Source organism: Urocampus carinirostris, chromosome 3, assembly GCF_059441175.1.
Source record: "Urocampus carinirostris isolate Australia breed hairy pipefish chromosome 3, RoL_Ucar_1.0, whole genome shotgun sequence".
Lineage (NCBI taxonomy): Eukaryota > Metazoa > Chordata > Actinopteri > Syngnathiformes > Syngnathidae > Urocampus > Urocampus carinirostris.
In genome coordinates, this window is record NC_142351.1 from 46,900,184 (window position 1) to 46,924,287 (window position 24,104).

The 24,104-nt window shown below is 39.5% G+C and overlaps 1 protein-coding gene across 3 annotated transcripts in view; it reads left to right on the plus strand.

Moving 5' to 3' along the window:
- The window catches only part of LOC148369866 (forkhead box protein J3-like), a 153,455-nt gene that overhangs the window by 68,252 nt on the left and 61,099 nt on the right, over window positions 1-24,104 (plus strand). For all 3 annotated transcript variants that reach the window (XM_088332094.1, XM_088332097.1, XM_088332096.1), the window contains exons 3-4: window positions 19,119-19,193; window positions 21,230-21,313. In XM_088332094.1, the coding sequence (XP_088188220.1) occupies window positions 19,119-19,193; window positions 21,230-21,313 (159 nt within the window). The remainder of the gene's footprint in view (window positions 1-19,118; window positions 19,194-21,229; window positions 21,314-24,104) is intronic.

Sequence of the window (24,104 nt, forward strand, 5' to 3'; positions counted from 1 at the left end):
GCGAGGAATGAATGGTGGAATTCGTTACATCCTCGCGTCCTTCTTGCTCCTTAGACTTCGCACGCTTCACACATCTACCTGCACGGCAACCACGCTTCTGTTTTCTGTCTTTACGGCGCCGTTGTCGTCGTTTATTAGGAGGAATTTCTGTCCACAAGGATGCTGGATCTCTTTGAAGTTCGCTCGGTATATCATAGGCGGTATAAAAAGTGCCCGAAAAGTCGAAATTTAGACGCCCACCCAAAGTAAGTTTGTCCCTACTGTAAGTATTTTTGGCCACACATGTGTCCAAAAGTGTAAGCAATAAAGACAAGAGAACGGCAATAAATAGAAGATTAGCTGGAGAGCAACTAGCCGCAGCATCCATGCGCGCCGCCATGTTGAACTTGAAGCAACTTATATAAGCCCTTAGTTATCCATGGATGCTTTACAGATATATTAGGGTTAGTTAATATATATATATATATATATATATATATATATATATATATATAATATTTGTCTCATTGGACAGTTTTTTGTTATACTTGTTGGTGAATATTTCCAAAAATATCTCAAACGCACGATCCACATCATCTGTACCATATATAGCATTACAGTTTTGATTAACTAGGTCCTCATAGAGTGATATAATAGTCTCTTTAGTTCTAACTTGTTTGTAAACATATTCCTTAGTTGATTCTCGTCTAGTAACATTTTCATCATACACTGTAAATACTGGTAGGTGATCGGAAATATCACAAACCAGTAATCCACTGTCGTTTGTAAATTCAATATTATTTGTAAATATATTGTCAATGTGTTGCACTGTGTGAAGTAATCCTACTAGCCCTTAATATAGTTGGGTACAAACTCATACTGTACATTATATTAATATAGTCATCAATGTTTTTATGTTTGTTTGGATTCATTAGATCTATGTTGAAATCTCCACAGATGAATAATGTTTAGTTGCACATTGTTGAATATGTTTTTTCAGCCCATTTTGTAAAGGTTTGAAGATTTGAGCCCAGTGTTTTATATACACAACTGACTATAATATTTATCCGTTTTTCATTTGTAATTTCTATTGTAAGACATTCAAGTGAATTATCGATGACAAATGACATGTTTTGTATCATCTTAGATTTGAATCTTTTGTGCACATATATAGCTACTCCTCCTCCTATTTTGTTTGTTCTATTTACATAGTTTAAATTATGGTCATTTAATTCAAAATCAACTCCCTTTTCCTCATTGAACCACGTTTCTGAAACTGCAATCACACTAAATGGGTTCTCAAAGTGCTGTAAGCATTGATTCTTTATAGACGTAATACCAAATTAAAGTCAGTAAGTGGAACACCGTGAGTGTAAATTAAAGTTCAAACTCTGCCCCATACAACAAATATTTTCTGTGTTTGTTTTTGCGTATACTAATTTTGGAAAGTCACGCAGATAAACATGGCCCTTGTTTTATATGCAAACTAGATGTTCACATGAAAAGAACCATATCTGGCTCAAGAGCCATACGTTCCTGCCCCCTTTATTAGTATGGCTATATATTTATTATTGGAGTCATAATAACACAATGGTTGTTTTTTGTAGTTTTAACATCTTAAAAAGTGCACAGGCAGTTTTTGTACAACTACTTTCCTGCTTGATTCTTCCTCTACAAGCAGCTTGTCTTCTTTATGGTTCTGTAACTGACTTTAAAATCTTCCGCTTTCTTTTAATCAATAGGAATGAAAGACCAAACTGTCAGGCATATTTCTGGAAAAGGCATGGTACAATCACGTTTTTCATCCTTTCCTTTTCCTCGCTCTCTCGCCACCTCTCGTGGCACATTTCTGACAGAAGCTGTCACTTCTCCAAAGTGTTTTTGCTCAACATAACTATCAGCAGGGAGCGCGCCACCGTGACCTGTCGCTGCCCTGCAACCCAGATTTGGCCCGCTGTTATTTTGGAGAGAATAAAGGCTGAGAGCATTTGTCTTTTTGAATCGGCTAAGCTGACTTGACATGAGCAGGATGGTTACTAATCTGTGAACTTCTTTCCAATTTTTGGCAGCACGAGAAGCTGGCTTCCAAGTGCTCCGTCGAGTTGGAAAAGATGTGTGAGAGCCTGAGAACTGGGACAAGATATTTATGTGTAAAATGTTTAGTATGCTGTAAAAAAATGTATCCTGATCTGTTGGCTGATATTTTTCTCGCACTATATGTTGCACCAGTTCAAGGGCACCCCCCAAAAATAGTCTTTAGTGATTTTAATTTTCATAAAGAAGTGCTGGACAATAATAAGTTGCATGGAATTAAAACTGCAGTAAAGGCTTAGGCTGCACAAAACATAAATGAGTTCCTTATTTGAGCATTGATTGTTTAGTTGGACTACCTCACTGATAACAATTGCATAACATTGAATGAAACTAGAATAAGGGATCAAACCCTGATTGTGGCGGTTAAACGGCATTAGAATGTATCTCATCAAAGTAATCTTTTAAGTCATGGTACCAAATTGTGGGTGTTATTATAAGGGCAGGTCGGAGTACAGAAAAGTTTAGAGACCACCAAAATACATTCTTGTATCCCCAATTCGCAGCTCACAAGATTTTTGATGGAATCAAGGGAGAGGCATTATGAGAAGTAATTCAGTCATCTTGAAAGATGTAAACATGCATATGTGCCTTGCTGCACAGATATATAATGTTATATCAATTTTCTCTTTCTTTGTTTATTTCACTTACACATCTGGTACAGCGATCCATTCGATCTTTTGCAATTGGCCTGGTGGTAAGGATTCTGTGCTTTTACCAATCCTCGTTGACACCATGCAATAGTTGTCAGCGATGAATCGACTGATCACTATTTATAAGGCGCTCGTTCAACTTTCTGTCCAATTTAAGTTTTTTGTGTTTATTCATCAAATATAATATTTAAACGAACAAAAATGAAGTATCATATTTGTTATCGTGCTAAAACAATTGTACATTTTCAAATCCAATAAAAATTGTGGAATTATGTTCACACTTTACAAGGGTCAGTATTTTTGTACACTCAAACCAATTAATAGATACGACGACGCTTGTTTTCAGCCAATCAGAACGTGAGGGTGACGATAGTCGATGGTTGCCGAATCAAGTCGTCCATCTTTGTATCATGTCATCAACAGGCTTGTACTGTTGTACCTCTACTTACGAATTTATTTCGTTTTGGAAGTAGCTTTGTAACCCAAAACATTCGTAAGTAAAATGTTTTGTTTCAAAAATGGTTCGACGATGTGTATGGGGCACTTGTAACGTTGAACTGAGGTATCTGGAACAATTGGTAGGGTTGTGATTCATCCCTTTTCCTCAGCCACAAACTAATTTGGGAAAGTGTTTGAAGTGGATAAAGCCATGCTGTCGCCCTCACGTTCAACTCAATGTAAAGATGATTGATGGGAACCGGGACAAATCTGTTTATTCTACAGTTAGTTTAATTTTTATTAAAGTTTACACTGCTGTTGGGTCTGTTATAACACAGCACCCTCTAAGGCATCACAGCATGACGTGTAGCTCCCCCCTGCCACGTTAATTTGGTATATAGTGGGACCTCGGTTATCGCGGTTAATGGGGACCAAAACCACCGGCGATAAGTGAAAATCCGCGAAGTAGCGGCGCCCCTTCAAAAATGCATATTTTTTTTTTTTTTTTTAATTATTTTATTTTGTTATTATTATTTTTTAGACCTGCGAAGCTCTGAACCCGCGAACGTGGAACCACGAAGTAGCGACGCCCCTTCAAAAATGCTTAATAAATAAATAAATAATAATAATAATAATATATTTTTTAGAAATTATATTATTTATTTTTTTATTTTTTTTTTAGGTCCGCGAAGCTCTGAATCAGCAAACATCGAAGCGCGATGTAGCGAGTTCCCACTGTATTACCATTAAGTAAATAATATTGTCGCGGAGTAGATAGGTGCTGCACCAAGTTTTTAAAGTTTTAGCTTGATTAGGGGAATTTTAACCATTAATACAGGGATCAATTGGGTGAGGTTGACAGGTATGAGATCAAAGGACTGATACGTAAGCACTTACTGTACACTTAAAATTAAAGTGACAGTAACAGTAACATTGAATGAACGCACACAGAACATATTTTACAGCACCCATTTTTTTTCTTTTTGCCCGTAGTAGTGGCTGATGCTGGCAGTGAGTGGTCACAAGGTGCTATATCCTAGTCAGATCAGGAGGTTTGCCCTGTTACTGGTAACCATGTGGGGGAGAAAACCCTTTCCATAAAAAACCAGCCTAGAGAGGAGTGGGTGCTGCCAAGGCTCTACTTGCCCAAGACGCACCACAGAGGTGCCTCGATGACCTTGGCGGTTAAGGGCTCCGTGAGTAGTAATAATAATTAATAATAATCTTAAATAATCATAATAGTAATCATAACAATTTATAATAATAAGCAATTATTATTACGAATATAACTATTTTTCCACATAAAACATTTTTAATAATAATAATTTTATTTGGGAGATCCTATCACAAATATTTTTACTTAAAACAAGTACCAATGTAGAATTTTGTTCGTTTACCCATTTGTCATACAGTGTATGCTATTCAAAGTTGGGCCTAATTTGCAACCTAACCGTATACAGACACGAATCACCCAGGACACATTGCCAGCACATCGTGTAACGTCTTTCTAATGACTTTTATCACCAGCTTTGACCGGCTGACTTGTCAGGGCCAGAAGAGAAGGCCAAGGCAGGATGGTCAGGGTAAGGGCTGACAACAGGAGGTCAATCCGATGAAAAGATCCGCTGAGTCTTAAATGAAGGTACAATCATGAGCGGGAGATGCCTGCTGAGCTGGAGCTCCAATGTTCTCTTGTGAGCAGAGTCACTAATGCAGTGCGGTGGCTGACTAGCAGTGAGGAGCAGTAGCGAGTAGGCTTTGTATTATTACCACTTCAAGTCCTTTCTTTTTTGGTACAAATATATCTTTTTTTTCTTTTTTACTTTTCTTTTTCATTTTCAAGCATGTTGCAAAAAACTCCGCAAAATCAACATATCACCCGAAAAGAATAACAGGGATAAATGATTGAAGTCAAAGCCTTGTAAGGGAGCCGTCCCCTAAAACATTTTCAGTGGCACCTCTTCTTAAGAGCTTAATTTATTCCAGATTTGTGCTCCTAGCTCAAATTGCTCGTGTAGCAAGCCAATTTCCCCAATAGATAATAATTAAAATCTAATTGGTCCATTCCCAGCCTTCCAAAAGCCTTCACGCAAAAACTAAATAGCTATGAAACACATCTTACTAATCACTAAAGACACATTCAAATAGTAATTAAACTTAAAATAAAATCCATTCACAAGATAAATACCATTATATTGATGAAATAAAATACGGTTGCAAGGAGCAGTCACTGAGATCCCATATTTGTCAGTTATACGTTTCCCTGTATTTTCACGTTTGTATATATACATATATATATATATATATATATATTTCCCCCTTTTAGAAATCATGGAGGTCTGGAATTTTCATCGTAGGTGCATGTCCACTGTAAGAGAGATAAACTAAAAATCCAAAAATCACAATGCATACTTTTTTAATGATTTATTTGTGTGATATTGCTGCAAATAAGTATTTGAACACCTGTGTATCATGTAGAATTCTAACCCTGAAAGTCCGCCCACCACATGTATTATCCTGAATCAGATGCATTTGTTTGAGGTCGTTGGCTGCATAAAGACACCTGTCCACCCCATACAATCAGTAAGACTTGAACTTGTAACATGGCGAAGACCAAAGAGCTGTCTTAAAACAGCAGAGACCAAATTGTAAGCCACCATGTGGCTGGAAAAGGGCTCCGGAGCAATTGCCAAGCAGCTTGGTGAAAAAAGGTCCACTGTTGGAGCAATCATTAGAATATGGAAGAAGCTAAACATGAGGTTCAATCTCAATCGGAGTGAAACCTCATGCAAGATATCACCTCGTGGAGTCTCAATGATTCTAAGAAAGGTGAGGAGTCAGCCCAGAACTACATGACAGTAGATGGTCAATGACCTGAATGAAAAGAGCTGGGACCACAGTTTTCAAGGTTACTGTAGGTAATACACTAAGACGTCATGGCACGAAAGCTTCCCCTGCTTAAACCAGCACACATCAGAGCCCGTTTTAAGTTTGCATATGACCATTTGGATGATACAGTGGAGTCATGTGAGAAAGTTTGGTGATCAGATCAGACCAAAATAGTATTTTTGGTCATAATTCCACTAAGCATGTTTGGAGGAAGAAGAATTAAGAGTACAATCTGAAGAACACCATCCCTACTCTGAAGCATTGGGGTGGTAGCCTCATGCATTGGGGGTGTTTTCTGCACATGGGACAGGACGAGTGCAGTGCATTAAAGAGAGGATGACTGGGAACGTGTTTTGTGAGATTTTGGGGAACAACCTCCTTCCCTCAGTCAGAGCATTGAAGATGTGTCGTGACTGGGTCTTCCAACAAGACAGTTACCTGAAGCACTCAGCCAGGAAAACCAAGGAGTGGCTCCGTAAGAAGCATATCAACGTTCTAGCATGGCCCGGCCAGTCTCCAGACCTGAACCCAATCGAAAATCTTTGGAGGGAATTCAAACTCCGTGTTTCTCAGCGACAGCCCAGAAACCAGACTGATCTAGAGAAGATCTGTGTGGAGGAGTGGGCCAAGATCCCTCCTGCAGTGTGTGCAAACCTGTTGAAAAACTACAGGAAACATTTGATCTCTGTAATAGCAAACAAAGGCTACTGTACCAAATATTAACATTCATTTTCTCAGGTGTTCAAATACTTATTTGCAGCTTTATCAAACAAATAAAACGTTATAAAACCATTCATTGTGATTTCTGGATTTTCCTTTTTAGTGTATCGCTCTCACAGTGGACATGCACCTACAATAAAAAGATTCAGACACCGCCATGATTTCTAATTGCATATCTAAAAACATATTATTTGGGGGTTATTTTCACATTATGAACCTTGTATAATATACAGATTTTTTTTTTAAAGACTGATCTCGTCTTGCCTATTTCGACTCTTATCTAGATTGTCTCTGTCACTTGTAGCAGACGACAACGTCATCATAGATGGCTAATACCTTCTCGGTATTCTACATTGTCGGTCTTACTTTGAGTAAATAGGTGCCACATTGTGTTTTTAAGGTTTATTATTCTTTAACAAGAAGAATTTGATCATTATTAAGGGGAGCAATTTGCGGAGGTGGACCAGTATATTTAAAGTTACAGTAACTTTAATTTTAACTTAAGCTCAAAACATTTTTACGGCTCAATTTTTGTTGTTGTTGCCTGTAGTAGTTTGGATGGGCATACTGGACAAGCTGATGCTGGCAGTGAGCATCTACGAGCGGTGAGCTGTTTCGAGTGGTCTCTAGTATAGTACCCCCTGGGACTGCTTTCAGCATGGATTTTCTTCTGTATAGCAAGCAAGATTTTTGTTAAAAAAACAAAAACTTGAAAACTGAAGTCCTCGTGCTCAGAGGTGCTTGTATAAAGAGGTGCCACTGTAGATGTATATTTTTTCAGGCATCACATCCACACAACCATCCTGCTGACTAAAAACCTTGAATTTCTTTTTCTGCCTGGGAAACATGTGGTGTGCTTAAATAAAATGTTTCCACCACCTAACTCTATATTTCTTGGCTTTGTTTAGTATTCTACCTATCTAACTACCTTGGTCATATTCCTCAAGATGGGTGACCGCCAGCAAGACACACACATAGAATAACAGAAAATAAAAGGGAAATAAATAGCAAAAAAACACAATGTTTTGGACCATGGCCAACCCAATTGCCCAAACACCCAAACAAGTTAAGCACTTCGGCACCAAAGTTGGACATGCTTTCAACCCTCCAGATGAAATGGGACACCAGAAAGCGGCCATGTCACTCGGGTCAGGGTGACACAACACACTCTATTGTTCAACAGCAGGGCCCGACAGCTTTCACTAGTTTACCCCTGCCGCATCATACGGGGGCCCAGCCCATCTTTAAGAACGCGTCCACAATCCCACTATCCTTTCACAACACATCTCCACTCCTTTCTATCACCAACAAGAGCTCTAGCTTCCATTATATTTAGACCTCTTTCCTGCAGTGCACTCATAACACCATCCATCCACGTCAATCGTGGCCTTCTTCTTGGTCTCCCTCCATTGACTCCTGCTCTGTAGATCCTTTTCAACATTCGCTCCTCATCCATCCTCTCCATGTGTCCAAACCAACCGAGTACTCTCTTATCAACACGCTTGCTCCGTTCCTCGACTACTCCAGTTCTGTCTCTCACAATTTTATTTCTCAGTCTCCAATCTTGTCACTCCAAACATAGTCCTCAAACACTTCATCTCAAAAACATTCAACTTCCTTCTTAAATCTGCGTTCAGGCTCCAAGTCTCTGCACCATACAACGCAGTCGGCACAATCACACTCTCATACAGTCCCCTCTTAACATCCATACTCATACTCTTGTTGTTCATCACTCTCCTCAGAGCACCCAAAACCTTTGTTTAGTAAGAAGTAAATAAAATCCATGCAACTGTAGGTGGTAAACACTTCAAGGAAGCTAGCACAAGCTGCTAAGTTCAATAAAAGTTGTATAGATAATCAAAACGATCTCTACCCACTATTGTATTTATTAGTCACTAATGGGGTGCGGTGGCTGACTAGCAGTGCGGGGCAGTAATCAGTAGGCTCGTGATGATTACCACTTTAGGTCCTTTTCTTCGTAATATATGATATAATTTTTTTTTTCTTTTCAAGCATAAAATTAATGCAACACCTGAATTGTTGATTTTATAGCCTGCAGCTTTAGTAAGTAAGAAGTAAATGAAATCCATGCAACTGTAGGAGTAAACATGTCAAGAATCCTAGCACCAGCTGCTTAGTTTATTAAAAGTCGTACATATGATCAAAAAAGGTCTTTACTCGTGTTTGTATTTATTAGTTTGTACAGTACTGTACAGTGCATACCTTTCAAGAGTTAGCAGAATTTATGATGAAAAGAGCAGCTAAGACGATATTTGACAATCACAACATTTGATTAGTCGATAACCACTGTTGTTGAGTCGTAGAAAAAAACTAAGAAAATATAGAATTGAGGTGCAGGAAATGTGGCTGTGACAAAGACGCGAACAAATGATATTTCTTTCTAATATTTATTTTGCAAATTAAACACCTGCGTTGACTGTGGTAACCAGTTCCAATGTTAACGATTTGAAGTGAGTGAAAAGGAAAAGAAAGGGAATTAACAATAGTCGCATGTTACGTCACAAAAATGCAGCCCGAAACGATGACGTAGTAAGCAAGAAGTACGTTCCAAATACTTAAAGGAATCGATCCCTTGTCCTCAACAAAGACGCAGAGTGGTGGAAAAATGTCAACAAGATGAAGTACGTGGAAGAGCAAGTAATATGAATGAGCCTTAGATATAAAGTGACAACCTCTGACAAGTTGTGAGATGGTCACATCACAACCCCCCGTAAAAATCAAGGCGATAAACTGTATAGTTTTCATAATGACTACTGATTTAAGAAAATAATAAATGTATGCTGTAGAGAGAAAATGCTATATGCTATATATATATATATATATATATAATGCTGCTCCTTTGACGCTGAACTGATCCAACTGGACCCTTTAAGTGACCTGCCTGCTCGCAGCATCTCCTCGCAATGGCAACATTGTGCATTCGGGCAAAATATCCTTCTGGTTTTCCAAACAGGCATCATGCCTGTCTCCTGACTGTATCTGCACTCACTTAGGCATAAAAAATGGTGCTTTCATTGATCACAATCTTAGTTACTGCACTCACAAACGCTGGCAACCACGCACACATAAACAAACACACCCTTCACCCTAAAGCTTGTCCCGAAAACCTAATTTTTGGTCACACATAACATTATATCACATTGCATTTTGTCAAAAAGTCAGCCATGCTTGTCAAACGTGCCTTACATAACCAGCCTCCTTAAGTCCAGGAGCCCGAACCCCTCAGCAAGCCACATTAAGCAGCACGACACATGCAAAGAGACACCATTAATAGTTCTAAACTTAACATGCTCCATGAAACTGGTTGACATCTGATTCTTTTATTGTTGCATTTTATTCCTGTAGGAAATCATTCTGAGTTTGAGTCTTTGGAGATTAATTAACCGTACATGCAATGTCTTAGTGATTGCTGGTCTACCATTGATTTCCTCAATCAATTGCATTTACAGTCTTTGCCAAAAGTATTGCAAAAAAAAAAAAATGGTACAGTAAATTATAATTTTTGGGAATTTGCGTACCAGAAAGGAGAAGTCGGAAACCTTATTTTTTTTAAATTAAATACTCCAGTATACATGTCAAGTCAAGTCAAGTCATTTTTATTTGTATAGTCCTAAATCACGAAGAGTCTCAAAGGGCTTCACAGATTATTACACTATATTACACAGACTATTTTTCAGTCGACGAGAAGAGTAGGTTATTCATATGCTATTGAGTAGAAGTGAGTTTTAAGTTTAGATTTAAACATTTCCACTGAGGTTGCAGATCGGATCTCAGGGGGAAGAGCATTCCACAGCACCGGTGCCCGGATGGAGAACGCTCTCGAACCAGCAGAACACTTCTTTGCTCTTGGGATCACCAGAAGACCGGCACTCTCAGATCGTAGGCTTCGGACCGGGACGTAGGGGCAAATCAGATCTGAAAGATAAGAGGGAGCAAGTCCATGTATGATTTTGTACAATACTAAGAGAACCTTGAAATCACATCTATGGCTAACTGGGAGCCAATGCAGGTTAGCCAAAATCGGTGTTATGTGATCGTACTTTTTTGTCCTAGTTAAAAGCCTCGCTGCGGCATTTTGTACCAGCTGAAGTGACTTGATTCTAGACTTCGGGAGACCAGAGAGTAGTGCATTACAGTAATCGAGACTGGAGGTAACAAACGCATGAATTATAATTTCCGCATCAGACTGAGACAGTATTGAACGGATTTTAGCAATGTTACGAAGATGGAAGAAAGCGGTTCTAGTAATTTTCTTTACATGCATTTTAAAGGATAGATCAGGGTCAAATATGACACCTAAATTTTTAACTGAGTCACTCTGTGTGATGTGACATTTGTCAATGTTCACAGCAGTTTTTGAGAATATATCACGGCATTTAGATGGACCAATGACTAACATTTTGGTCTTTTCAGAGTTAAGACGCAAGAAATTGAGTGACATCCACTCTTTTATCTCAATGTTTCCACAAGTTTCAAGTTTCCACAGTTTAGTGTGGGAGATTCCTCCAACGGAAGATATAGTTGAGTGTCGTCTGCGTAGCAGTGGAAGCTGATATTGTACTTGCGAATAATATCACCTAATGGAAGCATGTAAATGCTGAAAAGAAGGGGGCCAAGCACTGAACCCTGCGGAACACCGCAGGTAACATTAAAGGGCTCAGATGTCATTTCACCATATTTAACACAGTGCGTCCTATCCGAGAGGTAGGATCTGAACCACCAGAGGACGAATCCTGAGAGACCAATCCATTTTTCCAACCGTTCTAGTATGAGATTGTGGTGCACTGTGTCAAAAGCAGCACTAAGATCCAGCAGCAGCAAAAGTGATGAAGCGCCAGAATCCATTGCCAGTAGGAGATCATTTGTTACCTTGATCAGAGCTGTCTCAGTATAGTGGTTAGCCCTGAATCCTGATTGCATGGATTCCAAAAGGTTATTCTCGGATATGAAAACATTTAGCTGCTGTGCCACTACTTTTTCAAGTACTTTAGAGAGGAAAGGTAGGTTTGACACAGGTCTATAATTACTTAAGATTTCTGGATCAAGGTTGGGTCGTTTCAGTGGGTTTAATAACGGCGGACTTAAAAGCTGCTGGAACTACACCTAAGGAGAGTGATATGTTTATAATATTTAGAACTGAAGGTCCAAGGACGCCAAAAAGACTTTTAATAAGTGAACCTGGGAGCGGGTCGAACTGGCAATTTGTCGGTTTGGCCGCATTCACCACCTGTTTGAGATCATCAAGTGACAGTTCACTAAAACCGGACAATTTCCCAGGACAGCCACCCTGTCGTGCATCTGTAGATTTCAGCCCTTTAGTATGTGTGGTATTAATAATTTCTTTAGCAATTTCTTCCTGTATGCATTGAATCTTCTTAGTAAAGAAGACCAATAAGTCATGAGCAGAGTGCGTCGAACTATCTGCAGTAGTCTGTTGCCTTGTAAGCGATGCTACAGTGTCAAAAAGGGCTTTGGGATTGTTCTTTTGAGACGCAATCACCTTCGAAAGATAGGCTGATTTTGCAGAGGCATTGAATCCAGGACACTAGTCAGGGTGGTATTGAACTCATTCATGAGTGAGTCAATCGAGCCATTGTATGAAGGAAAGGACGCAACTGCTCCAGGAAGGAGTTCAAAGAGCTCAGAAACTGTGCCAGTGCTTATATTGCGTCCGCTAAATCCTTCAGCTTTTTTAACACTACATTTAGCTAGCACCTCAAATGTAACTAAATAATGATCCGAGATAACGGTAGTACACGGTACCACCATAATGTTTGAGGTTAAAACTCCTCGAGTCAGAATCAAGTCTAGCGTGTTCCCATCTTTATGGGTTGGCAAATCACCAAACCAGTTGATTAAAACCAAATGCATCAATTAGAGACTTAAACGCAATAGTAAGTGAACTGAGTGGGGGGTTCATATGAATGTTAAAGTCCCCCATAATTATAATTTGGTCTGCATAGGTTACTAGTTCAGACAAAAGTTCAGCAAATTCGTCTAAGAAAGTTGTGTATGGCCCAGGTGCGCGATAGATAGTTATTACATAAATTGACAATAGAGAGGACCGCATCACAAGAGCCTCAAACGCCTTGTAATTATTAGAGGTACGAGGATTAAATTTGAGCGATTTTTCAGAAATTAGCGCAACACCGCCACCCCTTTTCAACGTGCGTGCTATATGGCTACTCTCGTAGTCTGGGGGAGAAGCATAATTTAGCGCTAAATACTCATCCGGGCGTATCAAAGTTTCACAAAGACCCATACAGTTAAGTTTATAATCACGAATAATGTTATCAACAAGTAAAGCTTTTGGAGCAAACGATCTAATATTTAACAGACCAAATTTTAGCTTTGCTGAATCATTTGACTTAGCTGAACTCTTTGTAGTCTTTGTCGAGATCTTCAAAATATGCCGCGGTTGTTGCTTTTCGTGAGCGCTGAGTGTAAAGCTTCGGTTGTCCGGCGAGGAATAAACGGTGGAATTAGTTACATCCTCGCGTCCATCTTGCTGCTTAGACTTCGCACGCTTCACACATCTACCTGCACGGCAACCACGCTTCTGTTTTCTGTCCTTACGGCGCCGTTGTCGTCGTTTATTAAGAGGAATAGCTGTCAACAAGGATGCCGGATCTCTTTGAAGTTCGCTCGGTATATCATAGGCGGTATAAAAAGTGCCCGAAAAGTCGAAATTTAGACGCCCACCCAACCGAATAAGTTCGTCCCTACTGTAGGTGTTTTTGGCCACACATGTGTCCAAAAGTGAAAGCAAAAAAGACAAGAGAACGGCAATAAATAGAAGATTAGCTGGAGAGCAACTAGCCGCATACATGGAAACAGAAAAATAAGCGTTAGTTAAATGTTCAAGCATTTGTTTGACAAATAAAATTACTGTACTTAATACATGTATTTTTTCTTGTACAAAATTCTTCAATTGAACCATTTTATTGATTTATTTATTTATGTATGTATTCATGTAACTAATTATACATCTTTTTTTAATTTCTATTTTTTTACAAAACACAAAGCCCGTTACTGGACAACGAGATGTTGAGCCTTTGCTCTGTCACAAAAACAAAGGATATAACGTCATTGCCACAAGTTTGTTTATCAACAAATATATGAATGCCCCAGTGATGCAATGTGTATTGCTCAATGTGATACTCAAAATAGTTTTTCCCAAATAATTTAGGATCTAGTATTAGTAATGTTACATGCATGGAAACCAGTGCTATAGATAGATAGATAGATACTTTATTCATCCCCGTAGGAAAATTCACACTTCCAGCAGAACATAGGGGGAAATTAAATCTGATATATGTTTCTTTTGAGGGAGAAAACCCTTACCCAATAAAATGGCCTTGAAAGGACGGGCGCTGCCAGGCTGTACCTAATCAAGACACACCACTGGAAGTGGTACCTCACTACCTGGGCGGTTAAGGGATTTGTGAACCGTAAACTAATTATAATTTATGAATATAATAATGCTGCTATATTACTATTACTATTTCTCTTAATGGACACTAACACTATTTTACTTATTTTGTCATTGTATCACTTTTTTAAGATATTTTATTGTCATGCAAAAATGTTTTTACCTTCCTTAAGCATGTAAAAAAGTCCAACTTTAGGGCGATAGAATGCATTGTCCTCTGCTTTCGGCGCGTTTTGTCGACATGATGGCTTTTAGAGAAACTCAAACTCGCAAAAAGATTTACATGTATTTCAATATATAACGAAGAGCACGTTATTGACGCACATGCAGACACAGGCAGAAAAGGGACAAGGGAGACGGTTTAGCCAATCAGAATGCACAATGCACGATGGAAATCCGTAAAGTAGCAAAACCGGTATAAGTACAGCCTATTGCTTGTTGTTCTTGTGCACGAGAAATAATCGTATATAAGTCAAGTCATGTTTATTTGTATATCCCTTAATCACAAAGAGTCTCAAAGGGCTGCACAGACCACAGATTATTGCAAACAACACTATTATTACACCATCCCCTGATCTAAAACCTCCATGAGGGCAAGGAAAAACTCAAAAACCTCAACATGAGGAAAATGAAGAAACCTTGAGAAGGGACCGCACATGAGGTAATTCCCCTTCCAGGATGACCAGGCTGCAATGGATGTTGCAATAGTAAATAATACACAGATATTGTCAACATAAAATAAATGTTAGTCGTATGCTATAGAATAGAAGTGTGTTTTAAGCCTAGATTTAAACAGTTCCACTGAGGTTGCAGCTCAAATCTCAGGGGGAAGAGCATTCCACAGCACCCGGGCCCGAATGGAGAACGCTCTCGAACCTGCTGATCTCTTCTTGGCTCTTGGGATCACTTGCAGACCAGCATTTTCAGAGTGAAGGCTCCGGACCGGAACATAGGGGGGAATTAATTCTGAAAGATATGAGGGAGCAAGTCCTTACATAATTTTGTATAATACAAACAGAACCTTAAAATCACATCTTAAGCTAACAGGGAGCCAAGGCGGGTTAGCTAAAATCGGGGTAATATGATCAAACTTTTTTGTCTTAGTTAAAAGCCTGGCTGCAGCATTTTGTACCAGCTGAAGGCTCTTGATTTTGGACTTGGGGAGACCGGAGAGTAGTGCATTACAGTAATTGAGACGGGAGGTAACAAAAGCATGAATTATAATCTCCGCATCCGACTGAGACAGCATAGGGCAAATTTTAGCAACGTTGCGAAGATGGTAAAAAGCTGTTCTAGTAATATTCTTAATGTGTGTTTGAAAGCACAGATCAGGGTCAAATATGACACTTAAATTTTTGACGGAGTCACTCTGGGTGATACTACATTTGTCAATGTTCAGAGCCGTTTTTGAGAACAAGTCACGGCATTTAGATGGACCAATAACTAACATTTCGGTCTTTTCAGAGTTTAGGCGCAAGAAGTTGAGTGACATCCATTATTTTATTTCAGTGAGGCAGGCCTCCAAATTTCCAGTTTAGTGTGGCAGATTCCTCCATTTGAAGAAATGGTTGAGTGTCATCGCGGAGCAAGGGAAACTGATGTTATATTGCGAATAATATCACCTAATGGAAGCATGTAAATCCTGAAAAGAAGGGGGACAAGTAAAGAATCCTGCGGAACACCACAGGTAACACTAAAGAGTTCAGATGTAATTTCGCTATATTTAACACAGTGCGTCCTATCCGTGAGGTAGGATCTGAACCATAAGAGGACGGTTCCTGAGAGACCAATCCATAGACATGAACTATTTTCCTCATCAGTAAACCTTTCTATAAATACACTAAAAGGGTAAACATCAACAATCCATAATTTTCTTTTCAGCTTGTGAGTTAAGGAAAACACACACATGAGGCTTTTGCATCTTTCTATTTTTTTAAATGTTTTATGTGTTGTTAGAAAAGGTTCGGACATCCAACTGATGAGGTCCTTTGTTGTTTTCTGAGTTAATGCCTGACAAAGATTTTTTTAATTATTTGACTATCATATTATAGTTTTACTATTTTATGACTTGTGTCATTCTGCAATTAATTCTGATAAAAATATATTGCGAACTTCATGATTCGGTTGAGACCTTCATTTTTATGTTACTTGTATTTCTGATTTCCATTGCTCTGCAAGACAAGCAAATGTGACCATCTGTCAGACATGTCCAACCCCGAGCCATAGTAGAATAATATTACCTTCTTCTCTTCATCTAGTTAGACATGCTTGATATTTGATTTTATTCTTTTGATTGTTCGGCGTAGAAAATGTTATGTTTTATACTCGTACCTAATGTGTTCCACTCCAAACAGCTCTGATTAAAGTAAGATGACAGCAAATCCGGCAAAAAGGAAAAATAAAGCAAAAGGGAGCAGTGGCGCTCTCGTTGTCAATGACTACTGTAGTAATGGTGCTATTGGACTTGATTCTTTGGAAAGTGGAAAAAAAAAAAACGTTCCCCGAGGTAAAATGCACCCCACCCCCTTAATGGAGCTTCACTCCCAACTATTTGAGAACCACTGCGCTAGGTGAAAGGTAAAGAACGGCTTGGAACAATACATATAAAAATGAAAATATAGAAATATAGTAAAGAAAATGATTTTATATAATTCAAAATAAACTATAAAAATGATATCATTAATACAATGATGTATTTATAATACTATACACAATGCAGATACATTTACAAAATGCAGATACTGTAAATTCCGGACTATAGAGCGCACCTGATTATAAGCCGCACCCACCACATTTCAAGAGGAAAACCGATTTTGTACTTACACAAGCCGCACCTGTATATAAGTTGAATGCGCCCACATTAAAAAAATGTAACACAAAATTAACCCAGACAGACTTTAAGTCTCGCGATTGTAACTGAATATCCTTCATTAAAGTACACAGTCCAAAAATCACAGCCGGCTAAATGTATGTAAAATGATACCGGTACTTAAGTTTTGATGCAGACCGGCAGAATCTGGGTCCCGTTGAAAGTAATCCAAAGAAAAAAGTGTATATTTCCAAAGGTAAGGGTGGGAAAAATATATATCCACTATTGTCCACCGTGTCCATAAACACTCATCTTTACCGGTCCCCACTTCCCATCAGCCCGCGTTTATTACGCCCCTTCTTTTTAATTCGCCCGTCCAAAACATATCAGAATAAGTGTCCAGAATAAATGCATTACAAAAATATACAGTTGCAAATACATATTATACATGGTTACACATATTTACAAAAAAAGACGGTACACCGAGAGAGTTTTCAAAGCTTTATTAATAATAATATAACTTTCATCCCAAACGGTGCCTGTGACAGGTAGCAACACGCTCGCAACACGCTCGCAGCACAGTAAACGGGTCTGTTAAAAAAACATACCGTACTTGTAAAAATCACAGTAAACCGTCCTCATCTTCCTCCTTACAACTGAAGCCATCAAAGTTGTCTTCCTCTGTGTCTCACTCGCGCTGTCACTGTCGCTGGTGTGCCCTCCTCTCCGTCACGGCTTTTCGGAACCCGTTGGTGATGGTGGATTTTTTGATGCTGCCCCACGCTGTCAGGATCCACTGGCAGACTTGCGAAAAAGTTGCCTTTCGCATGCGGCCAGTTTTAGTGAAAGATTTCTCCCCGCTAGTTAAGCTAAGAAGTTTCAGTCTTCCTTAGCGCATATATTCCACCAGTCTAAATCTTACCTTTTGTACTCGAGCGCCGCTGGCGGCCGTTAGAAAAAATTACATAAATTGGCCACATCACTGAATAAGCTGCAGGGTTGAAAGTTTGGGGAAAAAGTAGCTGCTTATAGTCCAGAATTTACGGTAATTCTTTTAAATTTGCTAATTTAAACTATCAATGTTATTTGCTATTTCTTTCAGGACAACCTCCCGCTGGGCTAAAAAATGCATTGATCAGTGCAACATCCATCGATCCAACCATTATCTGCACCGCTTATCCTCAGTAGGGTCACTGGGTTGCTGGAGCCCATCCCAGCTATCTTAGGGCAGTGAGCAGGGGACACCCTGAACTGGTTGCCAGCCAGTCGCAGGGCACATAAAGACATACCACCATCCACTCGCTCATTCCCACCTATGGACAATTTGGATCGGCCAATTACCCTGACAAGCATGTATTTGAAATGTGGGAGGAAACCGGAGTGCCCGAAGGAAACCCACGCAAGCACCGGGAGAACATGCAGACTCCACACAGGAAGGTTTGATCGCATTACCTCAGAACTCTGTCGCACACACGCTAACCACTGCGCTCCCGTGCTGCGTGGAAGCAACAACCTTTATCAGTATTTACTCTTTCTGTATATGACTCTGACTACTGAAGCCATGAAACAATTAGGGTGAGCTGGCTTGTTTTGCCCAAATATGTACCCTATAGAAGTCTGACGTAGCATGCTAACCAACCTGATCATCGGATTCCTTTTTTCATATCTTAACATACGGTTTTAGGACAATAATAGTGTCTTCTGAAACATTATGTATTCTATCTCCTCACCTCGGTGATTCTTGTCTGGCTGTGTAGATGTCCCATACACAAACACCACTGATGACTCATTTTTGCATCAATTTTGCTCAAATGTTCTCATCCCAAAATGTAATCATCTTTTGAGATTGGTGGTATTGACTGGCCTGCTGAGTAACAAGAAAAATCACTTTTACAACCTCACAGAGAATACTAGAATTCTGTCTTTCATTGAAGTCTACCAAGAAATATTTTTCCTCTCCTCGTCTAGGGCAGCAAATGGATGAATGTCGAAGCCTCATTGAGCTAGTGCAAATGTATTCAGTTAATTATAAACATGTTTTTCGGGTCACTTCTTTTTACAGCTTTCCTTTCCCCTTTCTCTGCAGAATTCAATTCGACATAACCTGTCCTTGAACAAGTGTTTTCTGAAAGTGCCTCGCTCCAAAGACGACCCTGGCAAGGTAAGCCGATCTCCGACACGGCTCTCGTTGCTTTTTTACGTATTGAGTTGCCCTCGTGCCACATCTGTGCGCTCGTCAGTGGGGCGGTGCGCCACGCTGCTGGGATTTTGGGGGCAGTGAAAAATGAATTAGGAAGGAAGAAGGTTTAAATAATGCAGAGCGAATCCTTGAACGTGAATGGAGGTCTGCAAAGACACAAAGCGAGCGAATCCCTCTTGATTAGCCCGCCTTGCACCTGACTGGCACCTTAATTCGCTTCTCGGATCGAAGCGGTCGATAGCTCGACACGGTGGGAGAGAACTTGAATGTAACATGTGCTGTTTGAAGCCATTGAGGAAGACGAGAAGCTAAATCATGCATGTGCTTACGTTAATTGGCTGTGTACTGTTCAGTGATGTGGGACTGAGAGACAGGGGGAGGAGAGAGATGAGGCAGAATGGGAGATGTTGGTGCATGTGTGTGCATGTGTGTGTATGTGTGTGCATAAGCAGCTTGGATCCACCTCCTGAAAAAACTTTGTCTGCTGCTCTGAACCTCTTTGGGAGTCAAGGAGAGGAAATAAAAAGAGGAATGCCGGAAGGAAATCAAGGAGAAAATTGATTGGATTTTCGTTCTCATTGTTTATTTGGGAGACGTTGTCAAGCTTGAGCGATGATAGGGAAGGATCCTGGCCTCAACAACAATGTAAAAGCTGAGGAAGTTGACATTAGAAAACTATGGTGCACGTTTGTTCTCAAGCCTACATTGTATTGCACATTCAAATAGAATACAGGGATTTTGTAATAAATAAGGATGCCAGGGTTTGTATGGGTGCTTGAAATCCATGAAAATGCTTAAATATTAATGTTATGTTTGGAAAGGTTTAAATTTGCTTGAATTTTGGATGAAGTGCTTGTTAATATTTGACATTATTGCCATGTTTTCTAGTGGTATGACTCTATAGGCCACGCATTAAATGAATAAAAAATAAATCGAGTCTGCTTAAAAATGACGCGCATGCTCTAGTGGCTTCGCTTTGCCATTGCAATTCTTCTTTCTCCGTGACTAACGACAGCTGGCATTAGTTTATATGGCGTTGTCATGTGAAGCGTTATCGTCCCCTATGGGAACGGGTAAAGACACCAAGATGACTAGAGGAATTGGAAATCTGCTCTGAAAGTGCTTGAATTTGGCCATTAAAAAATGTGTCTGAATCCTGTAAATAGCACACACTTTTATTTATTTCTAAATTTCGTGTGTAAATAAAAGTCAAACAACAAAGGATTGATGGAGGGAGGGGGAAAGATTGATGGAGGAAAGAAAAGACAAAGGAAGAGAGGTAGGTGAGAATGAAAGATATAAATAAAGGTGAAAAAGCAAGGTGAAGGAAACCATTCTTTGGTGTATCTGATGATGAATCGGACTTTAATAAACAGGAAATAAATGCATTGTAAATATTAGGTTGGTATTGTGTTCATAGTGGTCTATAATAAATTTGAATCATGGCCACGTGTATTCAACAACTTTTGTCACCTTCAATGCTTATTTTTAGCTGAGAAAGAGTCAAAGAAAATCATTTATACTGATTTTTAATCAAAAAGTAGGGGTGTGCTTTACACAAATAAACACGGTATTTCCTCCGCACCTTTATCCCCTTTTTAAGCTTTGACCCATTTTCATGCCTGGAAAGAGAAGGAAAGTAGGACAAAAATGGCGAATGAATTAAACGGAGAGGAAAATATGGAGAATGAATGTAAAGCAGAAAGAAAAAAATGACTAATCAATGAAATGAAAAGGTGAGAAGAAAATAAAATGGAGGAGGAAATAAAAATAGAAATAAAAAGGACAAACAAACGAAAGAAAGAAAGAAATACAAAAATAGAAGTACAACATTTGGAAAACAAAGGGAATACGTGAAAAAAATGAAACAAAATAATCGAGAAAAAAAACATATAAAAGAAACAACCAAGAGAAGCAAACTGTTACGTTTTACTCAAATAAAAACAACGTTGAGCTGTAAAGTGTAACTGTGGTCTGCTGCTCCTTCTTTTTGGCAGGGTTCCTACTGGGCCATCGACACCAACCCAAAAGATGACGCTGCACCCAGCAGGCCAAAGAAGAGGCCACGCTCTGGAGAAAGGGTAACTTGTGTTTACATTTACCGTAAATTCCGGACTAACGATCGCACCCGATTAAAAGCTGTATGCTCAGGTTTAGGGAAGAAACTCAACTTTGTTGTTTTACAAGCTGTACCTGAGTTTATGCTGCAGGCTTAAACAATGATAAAAAAGAACTCATTCACGTCCATTTCTTCCATTAAAAAAATAAATCAACTGTCAAATGTTTAGTGCAGAAAAGTAACACATTGTGCCTTGATTAAGACACTGGTTTGCTGACGTTGTCCGCAAATGTCCACCTCAATCAACTAAATTAGTGCAGCAGTCAATATTTAATTTAAGTGCTTGGAATCTTTATAAAACGGGTAGTGTTTGCTGATTTAATTCTTTAGTGTCGAAGCAGGTGACTAATTATCGGGTATATTTTTCCTATCTAACTGAAAATTGTGACGTCATATTAGGCTTTCATAGGTCAGATAACTTTCGGCTTAATATTTACCATGTACCACTCCTTAGTGAGTTACTAGTGTCGGCATGTATAATGATTTTTTTCTATGTAGTTACTTAGTTTCCTCTCAATCGCTTGGTCTTGTGCGCAAGGGATGGGATAGCCATAGCACAGCAAGTGTACTGTACAGTCTGTTGTAATTTACGGGTTTCTGACTCTCAGTCAGTACATTTAGTTTGGTTTTGAGAAGGTTTTTGTGCACTCCTGCATATATGTTAATGCCAATTTAATGCTGAATGCTGCGCTAGTTAATGGAGATTTACGGTCCGCAAACGAGTGTCTTAATCTCGACACAATGTGTTACTTTTCAGTATTCGACATTTCCCCTCCTATTCTGTCAAAATTGTGATCTCGTTCATCCATTCATGTGCATCACTAATCAGATGACGAGGCATTGGGCGAACCAAGTGTGACATAGTTACTCACGCTGCTTATCTGCGCTTCATTTTATTTCTTCACTTTGACATTCAGAGTAAAAACCACATAGCGTCATTACCTGCCATGTGCCCTCGCAATCTTTTGTTCAATTTAAACAGTCAGATTCCCCTGGTCTGTGCCAGTTCTAAGCCAGCTGCTAGGCACTGTCCAAGGCGACCTGCCGGCACGCATCCGAAGTCGACGCCGACACACTTGCGACCATCCACCTCACAAAAGAAAAGTATAAGCCGCACCGTATTGTAAGCCACAGTGTTTAACATGTAGAAAACAATTCTACTGTAACCGGTAATGTGATTGTGCTGTGACAGTCGCCGTTCACTCCACAAACTCAGAATTTGTATTTCCTTTACTTTCAACTTCATTGGCAGACTTGGAACAACGATGCGCTTGAGAGTTGAGGTCATTGTGACCTCATATGCAATACATTTCCCATGAGGGTGCTATCCAAGAAACTCAAGGAGATGCATTCCATTACATTTAGAAGCAACTTTCACCTCAAAGTAAAATCTTCCCCTGAAACTTCTTATTTCAGGTCCAATTTTACAGAATGTAATATTTAAACAGTGAAGCAGCTGTTGTTACTTGTCTTTTGAGTGACATTGACATCTCTGGTCACGTTAGTGAACGCTGTTGGGTGTGTTACTGAAAAAAAGTACTTAGTCACACTTACTGCTTACTTCATTTAAATAGTAATTTAGTTACCCCCTAAAATACTGACAACAAAAAGCAGCATGTTACTCTGGAAGTAACTGTAATCGGGCTGCGAGATTTTGGAAAAACACCTAATTTTGATTTTACAGACCTGTATTGCAATTTCCATGCAATTTTTAATTTGAAAGGAAAGTGCTTTTTTGTGCTCGTTTTATTTTTTGGGTGAGAATTTGATCATATTGAAATGCAAACTTACCTCAAGAAGACTTCATTACCGACTGAGGGTATACAACTGTAACAAAGTAACAACTATAGATTTACAAATAAAAACATAAATCAGAATTGGTCTTCATTTATGGACTGGGTGGAAATGTTTGTTGGCCTGGAGAGGATGGGCGCCACCAGGCTGCACTAGCCCAAGACCCAGCACAGGAAGTAGTGCCCCTATGACCCTAGTGGTTAAGGGATCCACCCATTGTCATTATATAAAAGTACAACTACATTGGAGGGCTTCTCTTTTCAATGTAAGAAAGCGCTTTAGAGAGTAGCTGGCTTGCTGCACGCTAGCATCAAGTAATCGCGACTTCAACAATGTCCCCGCAATGTTTAAAACACAACCGGCGAAAAAAGTGGTGGTTTTGCACGAGTTGTAGCTTCAGGTCATCCGTTTCATGGTTAACGAATCTGGCGTTGGTGAGCAAGATGCTCGGCATTTGTGGCTAATGATAATTAATAGGCCTGTCCGTGGCAGAAGACGGACGTGGAGCCTCGCTATTGCTTTCTCTCCCTACAACACCTTTGGCGATTCCCGGGCCCAATCACAATCCGTGAAGCAACCGCTGGTGATTACCATTTCTTTGCGTTCTTCTGACTTTCTTAAGAGTCCGATTTAATTGATGAATTTCTTTTCAATGTAACAAGCAACTGAATTACTAGCTGTAGCCGTGCGCCGAGTTTATTTTAGGGGACTAAGGGGGCTGGGCACCTTGTTCTTTGTTGAGCGCTCCGAATATCTGAACTGAGATCATACATTATAGCATCAGTGCCCTTTTTTTTCTGAATGGGTGCGCGTTTGTACGTGCGCACGTGTGCATGCATGCTATCGCTTCATTATAGTCTGGCCAGTCCCGTTCTTTTCTGACTCCTAGCTGATTCAAGCAGACATGATACCCGCAGAGGTGAATAGTAGATGTAGCAGTGATATACCTGATTTCATCC